The 13,154-nt window shown below is 41.1% G+C and overlaps 1 protein-coding gene across 1 annotated transcript in view; it reads left to right on the top strand.

Moving 5' to 3' along the window:
* The window catches only part of Slc22a15 (solute carrier family 22 member 15), a 165,008-nt gene that overhangs the window by 49,148 nt on the left and 102,706 nt on the right, over positions 1–13,154 (top strand). The window contains exons 4-7 of the mRNA XM_048814599.1: positions 2,977–3,135; positions 3,324–3,429; positions 7,167–7,458; positions 7,805–7,864. Of these exons, the coding sequence (XP_048670556.1) occupies positions 2,977–3,135; positions 3,324–3,429; positions 7,167–7,458; positions 7,805–7,864 (617 nt within the window). The remainder of the gene's footprint in view (positions 1–2,976; positions 3,136–3,323; positions 3,430–7,166; positions 7,459–7,804; positions 7,865–13,154) is intronic.

The following is a 13,154-nucleotide window of genomic DNA, read 5'->3' on the forward strand; positions in this document are numbered from 1 at the left end:
ACCCAGTCATTTCACCTCTAAACTTTCTTACATTGTCTCATACACGTGCTTTGGAGGGATATCTCATATCTAAACCATAACAATTTGTATTTTGATATTTATATTTTTAACTCGTTCATTGTAGTCACACATAATATTGGTGTTCATTTTGACATAACAATACAAGCTTAGAATATAATTTGCTCCAAGTCAGTCCTCAGTACTTCCCCTTCCCCTTCCCTACACCCTTCCTTTGTTCCCTTCCCTCTACTCTACTGATCTTCTATTTATGTATATTTTTTAATTAGTGCACTATGGATACACATAAAGGTAAAATTCATTGTGGTTATTCATATGTTCATAGGAAAGTCTGGTCAGTTTCATTCCACCCTTAGTCCTTTTCCTGTCCCTCCTCCCTCCCCCTGAATCCTTTCTACTACTTCACTGATTTTTCTTGGGATCTGCCCCCCTCTTCTTTTCTTCCTTATGAGAGAAAACATTCGACCCTTGACTTTTGGGGTCTGGCTTATTTCACTTACGATGATGTTCTCAGTTTTGTCTTTTTACCAGCAAAACACCATGATTTCATTCTTCATTATTAGAGGGAGCTGAGTACTATGTTGTGTACATATACCACATTTTATTTATCTATTCATCTGTTGATGGGTTCCTAGGCTGGTTCCATATCTTGACTGTTGTGAATTGTGCTACTAATATAGCTGCATGAAAATCTTGACCTTTATATAAAGGTCAGGCAGTTTGAATGATCTTTTGTTGGGTGAAATGGAGATTATCTCCAGGTGCAAGGCAAGGAGTGGGTATACCATCCAGACCCATCATACTTCTTTTTGAGGGAGTTGCTAGACTGGTTTTCCAGGTGTTGTGTAGACACAGTGCACTCGGATTGCAGCAATGCATTTGACAGATACAATCTGAATCCCTGAGGATGAGATATATCCATGACAAGGGCTAAAGGCAGCCAAGTCAGGTAGATGAGCAACTGATTGGATGCAGAGTCCTAATTAATGGATTGACGCTGATTTCGATAAAGGATCTTTCACACCACAAGTTTCTGGCCTCCGTCTTGCCTTGTTAAGCATTTTTATTAATGTCTTGGATGAAGACAGTGATAGCCTGGTGATAAAATTTGTGGGTGACACAAAGCTGGAAGGGATAGCTAATACATTGGACAGCAGAATTGCAATACAAAAAAGATTTGACAGACTGAAACAATGGACCAGATCTAACAAGATTATGCTTAATGGGGATAAATGTAAAGTCTTACACTTGGTTAAAATAAACAAGCAAATAGGATGGAATAAGCAGCAGATGGGGGAGTTGGGCTTGATAGTAGCCTGGGTGAAAATAATAGAGATGTTTCAGCTGATTATAAGCTTAAAATGAATCACAAGTGCTCTATAAGCTTGGAGTATAATGGACATGTGGCCGCAGAATACAAGAGAGGTGACAAACCTTTTGTACTCCAAGATGATGCCCACGGGGGCCGGTAGAAGGGGGGCGGTGTTATGATACCTGTCTTCATATGTGTAACAAGCTTAGATCATCTCTCCCTGGGGGGCCAGGAGGCCGGAGCCATGGCCAATGGGGTGAAATATAAAGAAGCATGTTTGGATTGCAACTAGCCTGGACTTTCTAATCATTAGAGCACTCTGACAGTGAACTGACATCTCAGCAGGGAATGGGGCCCCAGGACTAGGTGGCCTTGAGCATAGGCAGATTGAAAAGTTGTCCGAACAAACACTGGACCAGGTAACTTCGGCCTCCTCATTCCACAGAGGGGTTCTGTGCTGACATCCAGACCAGAGAGAGTCTGGACATTTTTAGGCACAAAGGAAATCCTCGTGGTTTTCAATGCATTGTATTTCAGAGATGAACCGTGATCATCTGCTTTTCTCCAGGAAGTGGTTTGGTTTGGTTTGGTTTGGGTTTGGGGTTTTTTGGAGTTTGTGCTTTTAACTTTCATTTTTCAGGGATCTGTGAAGTATGGGCTCTTCTCCGCTCACATAACAACTGCTGTCCCAGACCCACTGTGGAAGGAGTAAAGGAGCCTACAGGAAAAGCAAACAAAAAACACTCTCAACTTCACTGTGGTGTGTCTGTCTTCTCTCTTTCAGTCACCTTATCTGACCCAACTTTTAATACTGTCAGGATTGAACCTACACCCGACAGCAATTGGTTCCATCTTCCTCTTCCCAGAGCCGGGCTTTCTAAATAGTTTCCTCTGTTTTGCCATGGTCTGGTAAAAGAGAAAACTGTGACATGAAAAATCAGAATTAGAAGCAGAAGATGAGTAAATAGGTTCAGAGCAAGGAGCTGAGGACATATTCCATCCGTAAATGACTTCCTGTGATCTATAATACGTGGACTTTGGTCTGTCCATTTTGATTGCTTAGAGATCTCCTTCTGACCCCCTTCCAAAATTCTGGAGTATATTCTTTCTTCATTTTGGATAATTAAGATCTGTGGACCTGTGGACCCATTTATAAACTGTTTTAACATTTTAGCTTCCCCCATTAAGGGAAGAAACAATGACCAGCAATTTGGCTGACTTTCCATTCTGCACCCAGCTACAGAATCCATCAGAATGGCTCCTACCACTCACTCGGTGATGGAGAAATCAGGGCTGCCCAGTGTAATGAGACGACACCAGACATCATAAGCGAACATGCTTGCGACAGTAGCCGACAGTCCCAGGCTGCCATCGTGTTTTCCAAGGAAACCGGAACCATCTTAATCATGCCTGCCAGGGAAGAAATTCTCTTCTTTTTTTTTTTTCCCCAAGACATATTTCCCCAGTATCATTTAAACATATTAAATCACTGTTAGTACGCAGAGTGGGCATCATGTTAGCATAAGATCTAATCAGAGCGAGTCTGCAGGTCTCCAAAGGCTTTATTCTTTTTGTCTCTTTCCTCTGTTTTCTTGTTAGACTGAAGAGCCTTTTTTGACATCCTCATTTGTTCTGCTGTGTAATAGCATGGGATGTCTCAGAGCTGTCGACATCTGCTCCACTCTAGAGAGCTGCAGAACCAAGCCAGCAGAGCAATAATAATTATTCCCGAATGGGCTGAAAAGGATACAGGAGACGAGAAGGAAGACAAGAAAAAATACGCCCAGGCCATCGTGTTCTGGCCTGTGAGTGTGTGTGTGTGTGGCCTCTGTGAGCATGGGAGAGTGTGTGTGTGTGCATGCACAGGTACTGAGGCCATACACTTCCTTGTGTGCACTGGGGACACAAATCATTTTTTCTGAGAGTGGTAGGCTGGAGATCCGTGAGACTCGGAGTCCTCCAAATTTCCTAGCCCTTCCTCCTTCCCCAGAAGGCTATTCTTAACATGGGTGCTGCTCTCCATGTGTGCAATAATGGTTTGCAGGACACTGAAGAGAGGAGCCTTTCTCCTCCTGTCCCCGATGCTTGCATGCAGCCAGGTAAGGAAGGCTGCAGATGTGTCTTCTTTGCTGGATGCCATCTCGGGGGCTAAATTAGGCACAATGGGAATATGTTGTAGTCTTCCTGATTGTCAAGACACTGGTTATCAAATAATGAGTCTACCGGCCTAATACTAATATTCAAAACAGCAGCTGGCATCTATTGAATGCCTAATGTTTACCAGGCATTGTGTATGCCCTTCGTGTGTATTATCATTCATCCTTCAAGACCTCTGCAAGCTAGGAGTTTCTATTATTCCCACTTTAAGATGAAAAAAATTAGGATTAGCCCATATTCCCAGAGGCCCTGCTTGCACATTAAGAGAAACTGGTTTCTCAAGCCTGGGGTTATACAAGAACAAAAGACTTGTCATGTCATTCCTCTGTGATTCTTCAGTAAAGCAGCCAGGCTGCTCAGTGACATACTTACTCAGTTCCAAGAAACAACTCGTTAGTTCAACGAAGATAATCGAAGTAAAACAAGACCCCCAAATCACAGAGCCCAGATATATTTTTTTTTTTTATGCTGGGGTAAGAGATTATTTTGCAGAAACTAAGCATCTTATCTTAGTTTCTGCAAAATAATTATCTAGGCCCTGTTTCTTGAGGTCAGTCAGGGCCCTGAGTGAGTCGCCCCTGCCTGAGTCTCAATCCTGAATACCAACATTTCAACAGTGATCTGGCCCTCAGCAAAGGTAGGAAGTAGATGAGGCTTATCATGGAGAGCATATCCTGCCCTCCTGTGCCTTCCACCTCCCCCAATCTGATTCCCATTCTAGCATTGCTTCATAACTTAAACCATAGCACTCTCCTAACATCCCTTATCTCTATAGGACTTCAACTTAGAAGGCCTGGTGACTCATACTCTAAAATGAGCCTTCTTGAAAAGATTCATTGCAACTAGAGAACATACCTAAAGTGGGTCCAAGTGCTATATCTCCTGTGGTGGCATCTTAAGCTTCCCGGAGCTAATAAGATAGCTGGGAAAAATCTCTGTAAGTCAGCTTTACATCACTGTGACAAAACACTAGAGATAAACAACCTAAAAGGAGGAGAGGTCTATTTCAGAAATTTCAGGACATGGTTACTTGGCCCTGTTGCTTTGGGCCCATCGTAGCACAGTACTTCATGGTGGGAGTGTGTGGCAGAGGAGGCCTGTTCACTTCACATGGCCAAGAACAGAGAGACAGGAAGGGGCCAGGGTTCCCTTCAAAAGCACATCCCACAATGACTTACCCTCCTTCCACTAGGCCCCACCTCCCAGTGAAAGGTTTCACCACCTTCCCATAGCACCACGACCTGGTGACCGAGCGTTTAACTAATGGGCACTTGGAGGACATGCAGGATCCAAACTATAACAGTTCCCATGGCATTTTTATCATCCTGCTCCTATAGAAATAGGAAGGAGCCCATTGGCATCTACTTGTTTGGCTGGATCATGGTGGGGATGGAATAACAAGAAACAGAGATATAGAACTTTGCACAGGGGTCATGCCCGGGACTTGACAGCCAAGTTTTGCATGGGAAACATTTCACAAAGTTCACATGAGACACTCAATGAGGTTCTAGGGGTGAAAGGGAGGAAAAGACTGATCTGAACAATTAAAAGGAAAAAAAAAAAGAAGCAGGATCACTCTGGGGGTGGGGGTGGGGGACCTAGAGCTAAGGGCGGGGGGTGGGGGGGAGGAATGGCAACACCATGTCTGTCAGCAGCTGTGCTGCTGAAAGTCACCCAACGGGAAGATCAGGCAGCCAGCGAGATGGAAACTGCCAGGGCAATAAAGCGTCAGGAGAGCCAGGGCTGATTTGGACTGAGGAGAAAACTGGAGCACACCTGAGACCAAGGAATCCTTGGTCCCTCGCCACATGACCCGAGCATCAGCACACATATTGTCAGGCCCAACTTGGTCCAGAATTAACATTAATTAACATCAATGATCACACCATGCTTATAAATGGTACTCATATAATCACAAGGGGTCCCTGGGTGAAATGCACTCAGCTAACCAAGACTGAAGTTGTGACATGTTCCAGGAATCTTTGGGTGGTTGGTCTTTCAATGCAATAAAAACCTTTCTACCTCGCTAGAAAGTTCTACACCGTACAAGGAAGGACTCTTACAACAAATGAGGAGTTCGTAAGGTCTTGGGGTTGGAATTGTGGCTCAGTGGCAGAGTGCTTGCCTCGCACGTGTGAGGCGCTGGGTTCGATCCTCAGCACCACATAAAAATAAATATAAAAAAAAATAAAAAATAAAGGAATTCATAAGGTCTTTGGAAAACTCTACATTGCCTTCCTGAGTTAGTCATGTAGATCCAGCAGATGAGTTAGAAAAATGCATTCAGGGTCCCTCCCCTGGCCTCTGAACCAAGATGGAGAGGCCTTTGAGACTCCGCAGGGTGAGTGGACACCGTGCCTGTGTTCTCTGTATTGGGAGGTATACAGGTGTGCACAAAGCAGCCCCTGATATCCTCCCTTGCAGCCAAAGGCCACTGCCTGGCTCAAGTCCATCCAGATCAGCAAATCTGCATAGTGGATCTCTGTGGGGACTGCTGCTTTTGATTTAATTAATAGTTTGTTTGTTTGCATAAATTTCCTCAGGAAGAACTATTAGCACATCGGAACGATGTTAAAAAGTATCCTCAGTAATGATAGAATAAATGCAAACCTAGTTTATCACTTTTGTCACTTTTAACAAACACTACTCTGATGTGCTAACCTTTCCCAGGGAGGCACTCTGCGTAAGTCAATATAACCAGCCACTCTGGGAGAGTTAAGGCAAGTGCAATTCATGAACTAGCCAACATAACTTCTAGATGTGCATATGTTTTTTAATTCCAAAAATTCTGAAAAATACTAGAAATCTGTGCTTGACTTTTCTTTCCTCCTTTTCTCCAGGGAAAAGCTCTTGCTGAAAACCTGCCAGAGCAAGCTGCTTTTCTTGGCATCTCAAGGGATCGTTTTGGAAAATGTTTTGAGAACACTAATTTTCATAATACTCTGGAGAAAGAAAAAAAAAAGGGCCATTTTTACAAAGTTAAGGGTTTCTTTACACCCCGTTTCGGCCTTACCTCTCAAAGAAAAGAAGGAGAAAGTCAAATCTCCCTTAATGTGTGGGAGCCACCCGAAGTTCAAATCAAGAAAGAAAATGTTCCTGAAGGTAGAAAGCAGAGAATGAGAGACTCTGGGAGAGCTCCCCAGCGGCTTGGGACACCCCAAGGCTCAGGTTACCAATGACCCTCGGCTGAGGATAGAGGAGCTCAGTGGTAGAGTTGTCTAGTCCATGCAAAGTCCTGGGTTGGATCCCCAGCACTGCAAAAAATGAACACAGCAAACAACCAAGGCCCGTATCATGTAAGCTTTTGGTAGAATTGGGAAAGTTTTCTTTCTCCAAAAGCATACTTTGCAAAATCCCTCTAATCTTTTCTAGCAGCTAAGGTCTGGGGGCTATTTTTAATAACTAAACTTCAACTCCTTTAGCTTAAAAAATTATTTATTTTAGTCCTGTAAATCAAGCCTTGTTTTCTGAGACAGAAGATACTGAACATAATTTAAATTTTTTTTAATGGTCATTAGTCGGCAAGTATGACCCTGGTCGCGTATTACTTGGAACATGGAGAAGTAAGTTCAGAAATTACTAAAACATCATTAAGGCAACCAGAATGACTTCTGAAATAGAAGGAGGTTATTTTCATTTGCATCTCCTACATCTGTTCCCACTTCTCCTTCTTATCCAGACTCTGATTACGTCTGGCATTCCTCTCCAAGGAAGCTCCTGTGCCTGTGGGGAACCCTCCCCAAACCCTGCCCCCCACCTGTCCCTGCCCTAGAGGGGACTGCTTCAGTCATCTCAGCCCACACTGGTGGTTGGTTCCGAAATGATCATGTGATAGCTCAGGCAAACGAGGTGCTGGGAAAAAGTTTCTGGTTTCTCAGAGATGCCACAGGAAGAGTCTCTCTGGACTTTGCTGTTCCCGGCTGTGAGGTCAACTGCTACAGCTGTCCTACTACTGGGCCGAGGATAAAGCTGTAAGTAGGAAGAGGAGAGGGTGAGGAGAACTGAAGTAGTTGGGGGTCTAATTCCCCAACCCCACCATCCTTGAAGCTTGACATTCCTCTGGACTTCAGTTTTATGAGCCATACGTGATCTGATCTTAGGCCAGTTTCAGTGCCTGTTACTTGCACATAACAGATTCTTAAATAGAAGTTCTCAATAACTGAGAACTTCTAAATAGAACTAATAATGAAGATGAAAAAAAACGTCTATATGAAGAACAAACGTAGCATGAACTACTGGGGACTATGAAAAGGTGAGAAACTGTATTTTGATATGACTTAGCACTTCTTCAGTGTAAATGACCAAACTGTGAAACAGTTCAGCACTGAACTTGGAGCAAGGCATTGTCACCATCCGGGATAGTTTGAAAATGATCAGGTAAATTAACATGTTAGGAACAGGTACGACTCAGCCTAGGACTTTTTGAAAAGAGTGAAGTAGATGCAACCAGTTTAAAATGGCTATCCAGAGGCCTGAACAAGAAACCAGAGACTGTTCTAGAAGCTTTAAGAATAATGATATAGTTCCAAATGGAGGTCCAAGGACTGGACAATGGCCAGTGTGATTTGTAGAGGCCAGGATCAGTTTAGTGAATAAATAAGAGTGGAAGAATCCAAGGAATGGGCAAAGGGCTTCTTCCCCATCTGAAGTGGTTCCCCAAATGCCTGATGTTTGAAATTATGTTAACACAGGAATATTTAACAAGAGATGAAAAAAGTTTAAATGCAAATTTCCATTGGAACACTAATGTGGTACTAAAAATCTGGCCACTCAATAGGGAACACTAGTTTACTTTCTGCCTCATTAGCCCCAGGATATAAAATTTCTGAGGCCAAAGATATTTGTGTCTTATACATTGCTTTATTCCTGGTTGAGGAAATGGTGCCTAACTCATAGTATATGCAAAATAAGCATTTGTGCATGAGCAAAATGAATCACACATATCTGAGTTTTTTTTCTCAAATTTGTTGTTGTTTTGAGGAACCTTTATTTTATTTACTTATTTATATGTGGTGCTGAGAATCAAACCCAGTGCCTCACACATGCTAGACTGCTGTCTTTTTCTACTCTAACATCGATCAGGTGGTATCAGAATAGCTGCAGGCACTTTGGGGTGCTGGATTAGGCAAGTGGAGTTGGAGACATATTATTTTGGGTTTAGTGGTATTTATTTATGTGATTCCTAGTCACTTGTATGGGTAAAGATTTCAATGCATTCTGTTGTAGGAATGGTTTTCATCAAAATTCCATGCACTCACTGTGGAAACTCACCTGGTATTATTCCACAGAGTGACCCATCTACATCTTATATCACAATTGAATATTTCACAGACTCTAGTAGAAGAGAAAGTTTGAAATGGATGAATCCAGAAGCTAGTCTGTGAAAAATTCTTTCCAATCAATTCTAACAGAGGATTATTTAATTTATTTATTGATTCCGTGCTGGGAATCAAACCCAGGGTCTTGTGTATGCTAGGCACACACTCTACCACTGAGCTATACCCCTAGCCCCAGGAGATTTAATTTTTATGGACACCTAATCAAAACAGAGTTTTCCCCAATTGGGAATACATATGAAGATGCAGCAGTTCACTATTGTGTTTCTGTAGCATAAAATAAAATGTATTTTTTATGGATTTGCACTTAAAGGTGACAGAATTATTCTGACACCTAGAAGTAAACTAACGAAAAAAAAAAAAGATCATTCCCAAAGTGGGAAATTATTGAGAGATAAGTTGCTAACATAAATAACAAATAGAGTCAGATTAATTACCCAATCAACGAAGAAGAGTGCATTCTAAGAACATATTTGAAAAATACTGAAATTGCTTTATAATACGGCAACAATATTCATAGTGACAAAGATAATATAGAGGCTGTGGTGGTAACTTGGTGGTACATTGTATGCTTGCCATGTTTGAGGTCCTGGGTTCCATCTCCAATGCCACCACAGGAAAAAGAAAGAAAGAAAACATAATTCACAATGTACCCCTTTGACAAAAATCAGTTAGTAGTTAGTGCCATCATTCAAAGCGTATTTAAGATTAGACACTGAACAACAACAATGACAAATTGGAAATGTTCTGAAATCTTATAATTCATATATGACAAAAATTTGGTAGATGTTTCTCCAAACTGACTGTCATCCTAAACATTTGTGTGTGTGTAATGATACCAATGATGAGCTACGAAGCTCACAGATGGTTTTCTTAATTATGAATAAAAATCCAAATTCTATCAGTCATGCTATAGGAAAGATTGATTCATTTTTGTACTTTCTTGACAAGATATATTATGAAAATCTTTGTTATATGATGAGGTAATCTGCCGTTATAGACTCAAAAAGTGAAGGGAAAATTATGCAGGGCTGTCAGGAATGTAATAAAAGTATTAAGTAATAAAAGTATTACAGAATTTTTTGTTTTGGTTTGGATTTTGTGATGCTTGTGGTATTTAAATATTTTTAAATGTATAATTTACAGTAATTTCTTTCCACACTCAAAATACTCAGAACTTAATTTTGTATAAGTGATTTTGTCTTTTTATTTGAAAAAAGCCTCCAAAAATATGAGTTTCAGATGCCAAAAGTAATCATTTATTAAGAGGAAAAGATCTGGGATCTATCTCTGCTTTCTCATTCTAGCTCTGGATTGATCAAACCATCGCTCAGATTTTGAAACACACATCACACGCACTAAAATACAAATAAAATTTCTAAAATGGATGAAATGAGCTACAATGGATTTTTCACATTCTCATTCTTTCCTAAGTAGCACAGAGATGCTGACACTCCTCTGGTTTGGGGGTGGAATGGCAGGTCTGTGTTGGGGGTTGGAAGGTAACTAATGTTTCCAGAATTCAGAAGCCCTCTTAGGGTTTGGAAAGTAAAAAGTAAAGGAGAATCACTGCCTCTCTCAGTCTGTTTGGGCTGAAGTAATAAAATACGATAAACTAAGTGGCCACTTAGTATTAGCCACTGTGTATTTAGTATAAGCCACTGTGTATTTATCACAGTTCTGGGGCCTGGAAAGTCAAAGGTCAAGTGGCCAGCAGATTCAGGGTCCAGCGAGGGCCCACTTCCTTGTTTCTAGATGGCGGTTTCTAGGTGTCCTCACACAAAAAGTGGAGTTCCTTTTAATAGTTTTTCTGAAATTAAATGAAGCTGTAAGAATTAAATGGTTAGGGCCATTTTAAAGAGTAAATGTGCTTAATAATAGATGTTCTGTAAATGTTAGCTTCCTTCTGAAATATATAGAGCAGGGTATCAATTTATGCAAAGAATGTAAATTTGTTCTGGTCATAAATGCCGATGCGTTTTTATCTTACAAGGCCGGTGAATGTGCAAGGACTATTTGGGTTATGTTTCGCTTTTTTTTGCCTTACCCTAAAGCTAATGCTAAGTAGGACAATGACATATATGTGCAATTTACAAAAGGAGAAACAAGAGTGTCTGGCAGCATAGCAAAAAGTGTTTAACATGGTTGGTCATCAGACACAGCGTAAGCAATCGGCAAACGTTTCATTCTCAGGCTGGCAAAGATCAGGAAGAATGAGAATACTCACTTTCTGTTGGTAAGAGGGAAAGAAGAGGGCATGTCCACAACAGGACATGTAGAATTCAAATTGGTGCACTGTTTTAGAGACCACTTTAAAAGTAGCCCTTCCCCTGCCCCCCAGAAAACATATAAAAATATTTGTCCTGCATTTAAAGCTAAACACATGTCTACTCCATGACCTACTAATTCTAATTCTAGTCAGTATCTACCCTGTGATCTTAAACTTGATATGAATAGAGCCTCAGTGTCTTCTTTTGCTTCTGACTTCTTAATGTCTGTGGGATTTGTCCCACTGTTGTGTTCAGTAGTAGCCTATTCTTCTCGTTGCTGTGGTGTGTTCCATTTTTAATAGACTATTCTAATTAATTTCATTTTAAAAGACATTTAGGCTATTATGAATGAATCTGCCATCAATATTCTTATACATATCTTCTAGAGTTCATATGCTTATAGAAAGAGCAAGTCAACCAAATGACACTAATATTTAATGATGTATTTGGTTAAAATAGTGTCTCTGTGTAGATATATGACACCTATATACATGCTTATGCTTAAATCTGACGAGTGGGATTAGAGGTAGGTTTCCTTTTCTTTCTCTTATTTTTAACAGTGTCTGCCATCGTATAAATTTTAGTGTTCCATTCGTCTGAGACACTGGCTAAGAGTCCTAGGTTACCAGCACTAACTTAACTGTCCTTGGGTTTCTGCATAAGCGGTTGTCACTTCTTCCTTTAAGGAGTAACTAGAACATTGTCATAGATAGGGTGACAAACACATCAGTTATTGACAGACACATTCAGTTATCTGCAAAGTGTCATCTGATCAGGGACGCTCATTCTGAGGACCAGGTCTCAGAATTATTTTGCAGATGCATCAAATTCCAATTGTTACTGACAGCCACAAGGACACCCTTGTGAGTGTCCCTCAGAGGAGCTTCAAGGCCCAGGTTCTGCACCATTCCTTGTCACTATTTGAGACCTACACAGAAGAGAAAGTTAGGGCATGGCTGACTGTCTTTATTAGGTTTTCTTCCTATAAACTACGAAGATCTACTGCACAGTTGAGTTTCAGTTTCATTTTTTTTTTTCATTGCATCTCCTCTTTCCTTCATTTTTGCTTCCTTGTTTTCCATTTCTGTTTTTACTCTTTTGTAACAACGTTCACGTCCAGAGCCACTTTGTTGCTCCCTTCCGCCCCGCACCAACCACCCCACCTCCTCTCCTCTCTCCCTCCTTCTTTCCCTTTCTCTTCCTCCTCGTCTCTCTTGAGACAGGTCTAGTGGCCTGGTTGCCATCTGCTGCCTTTTTTTTTTTATGAGGTTGAGATCAGATGGCATCTAATCGATCGTCATGGTCTCCATGGTTACCAGAGTGACAGAGTACTTGGGAGAGACACATTCTCCAGCCTGGGGCTGTCAGACCATTCCTGAGAGGGGGAAAGAAAATAAAACCTCTTCCATCAAATTTACACATTTACATCTTTCTCAAATGCAGTGAAACACAGGCCCTGTTCATATTTTACATAACTACTCAGTGGCTTGAGGCTGGGGAATGCTGTGTGTGTTTTCTTTCTACATACATATATTTTAAAAATACACAAGGACAGATGTAAAGATTTTTTTTTTAACCTGAGAACTCCACCCCCATACACATGGATCATCACCTTATTTAGTTTCCCTTTTTCATGTTTGAGAAAATAATCTAATCATTCTAATAAGTGGTCATTCTTCCAATAAACCACAGTGTAGTTTTAAAACTCACAATTGACAATTATTTGCTTCAGAAAAAGAAATATCTCCTTACACAATTACCAGTACTTTAACCTTTGATGAGGATCAATGGTAATGTAAATGTTAGTTGTCCTTTGGTCAGGAATTATTTATAATACGGGAAGCAGTTCTTCCCATGAAAAGCAGCCACAAAAGATGAAATCTGAGGAACATGACCACATTCTTAATGCAAAATGTGCCTGACCACAACCGGGGTCTATCAGGCTGTTCTGCCTAGGGGTGGGCCAACTCAGAAGAGACACCCAGGCCTTACTATAATGGAATATGATGGTGTTGACAGCCCAGGTCTGGTTGAAAGAAAAAGACCTTGGTATTGAGGATA

The sequence above is a fragment of the Marmota marmota genome, unplaced genomic scaffold (genome assembly GCF_001458135.2).
Source record: "Marmota marmota marmota unplaced genomic scaffold, marMar, whole genome shotgun sequence".
Classification (NCBI taxonomy): Eukaryota; Metazoa; Chordata; class Mammalia; order Rodentia; family Sciuridae; genus Marmota; species Marmota marmota.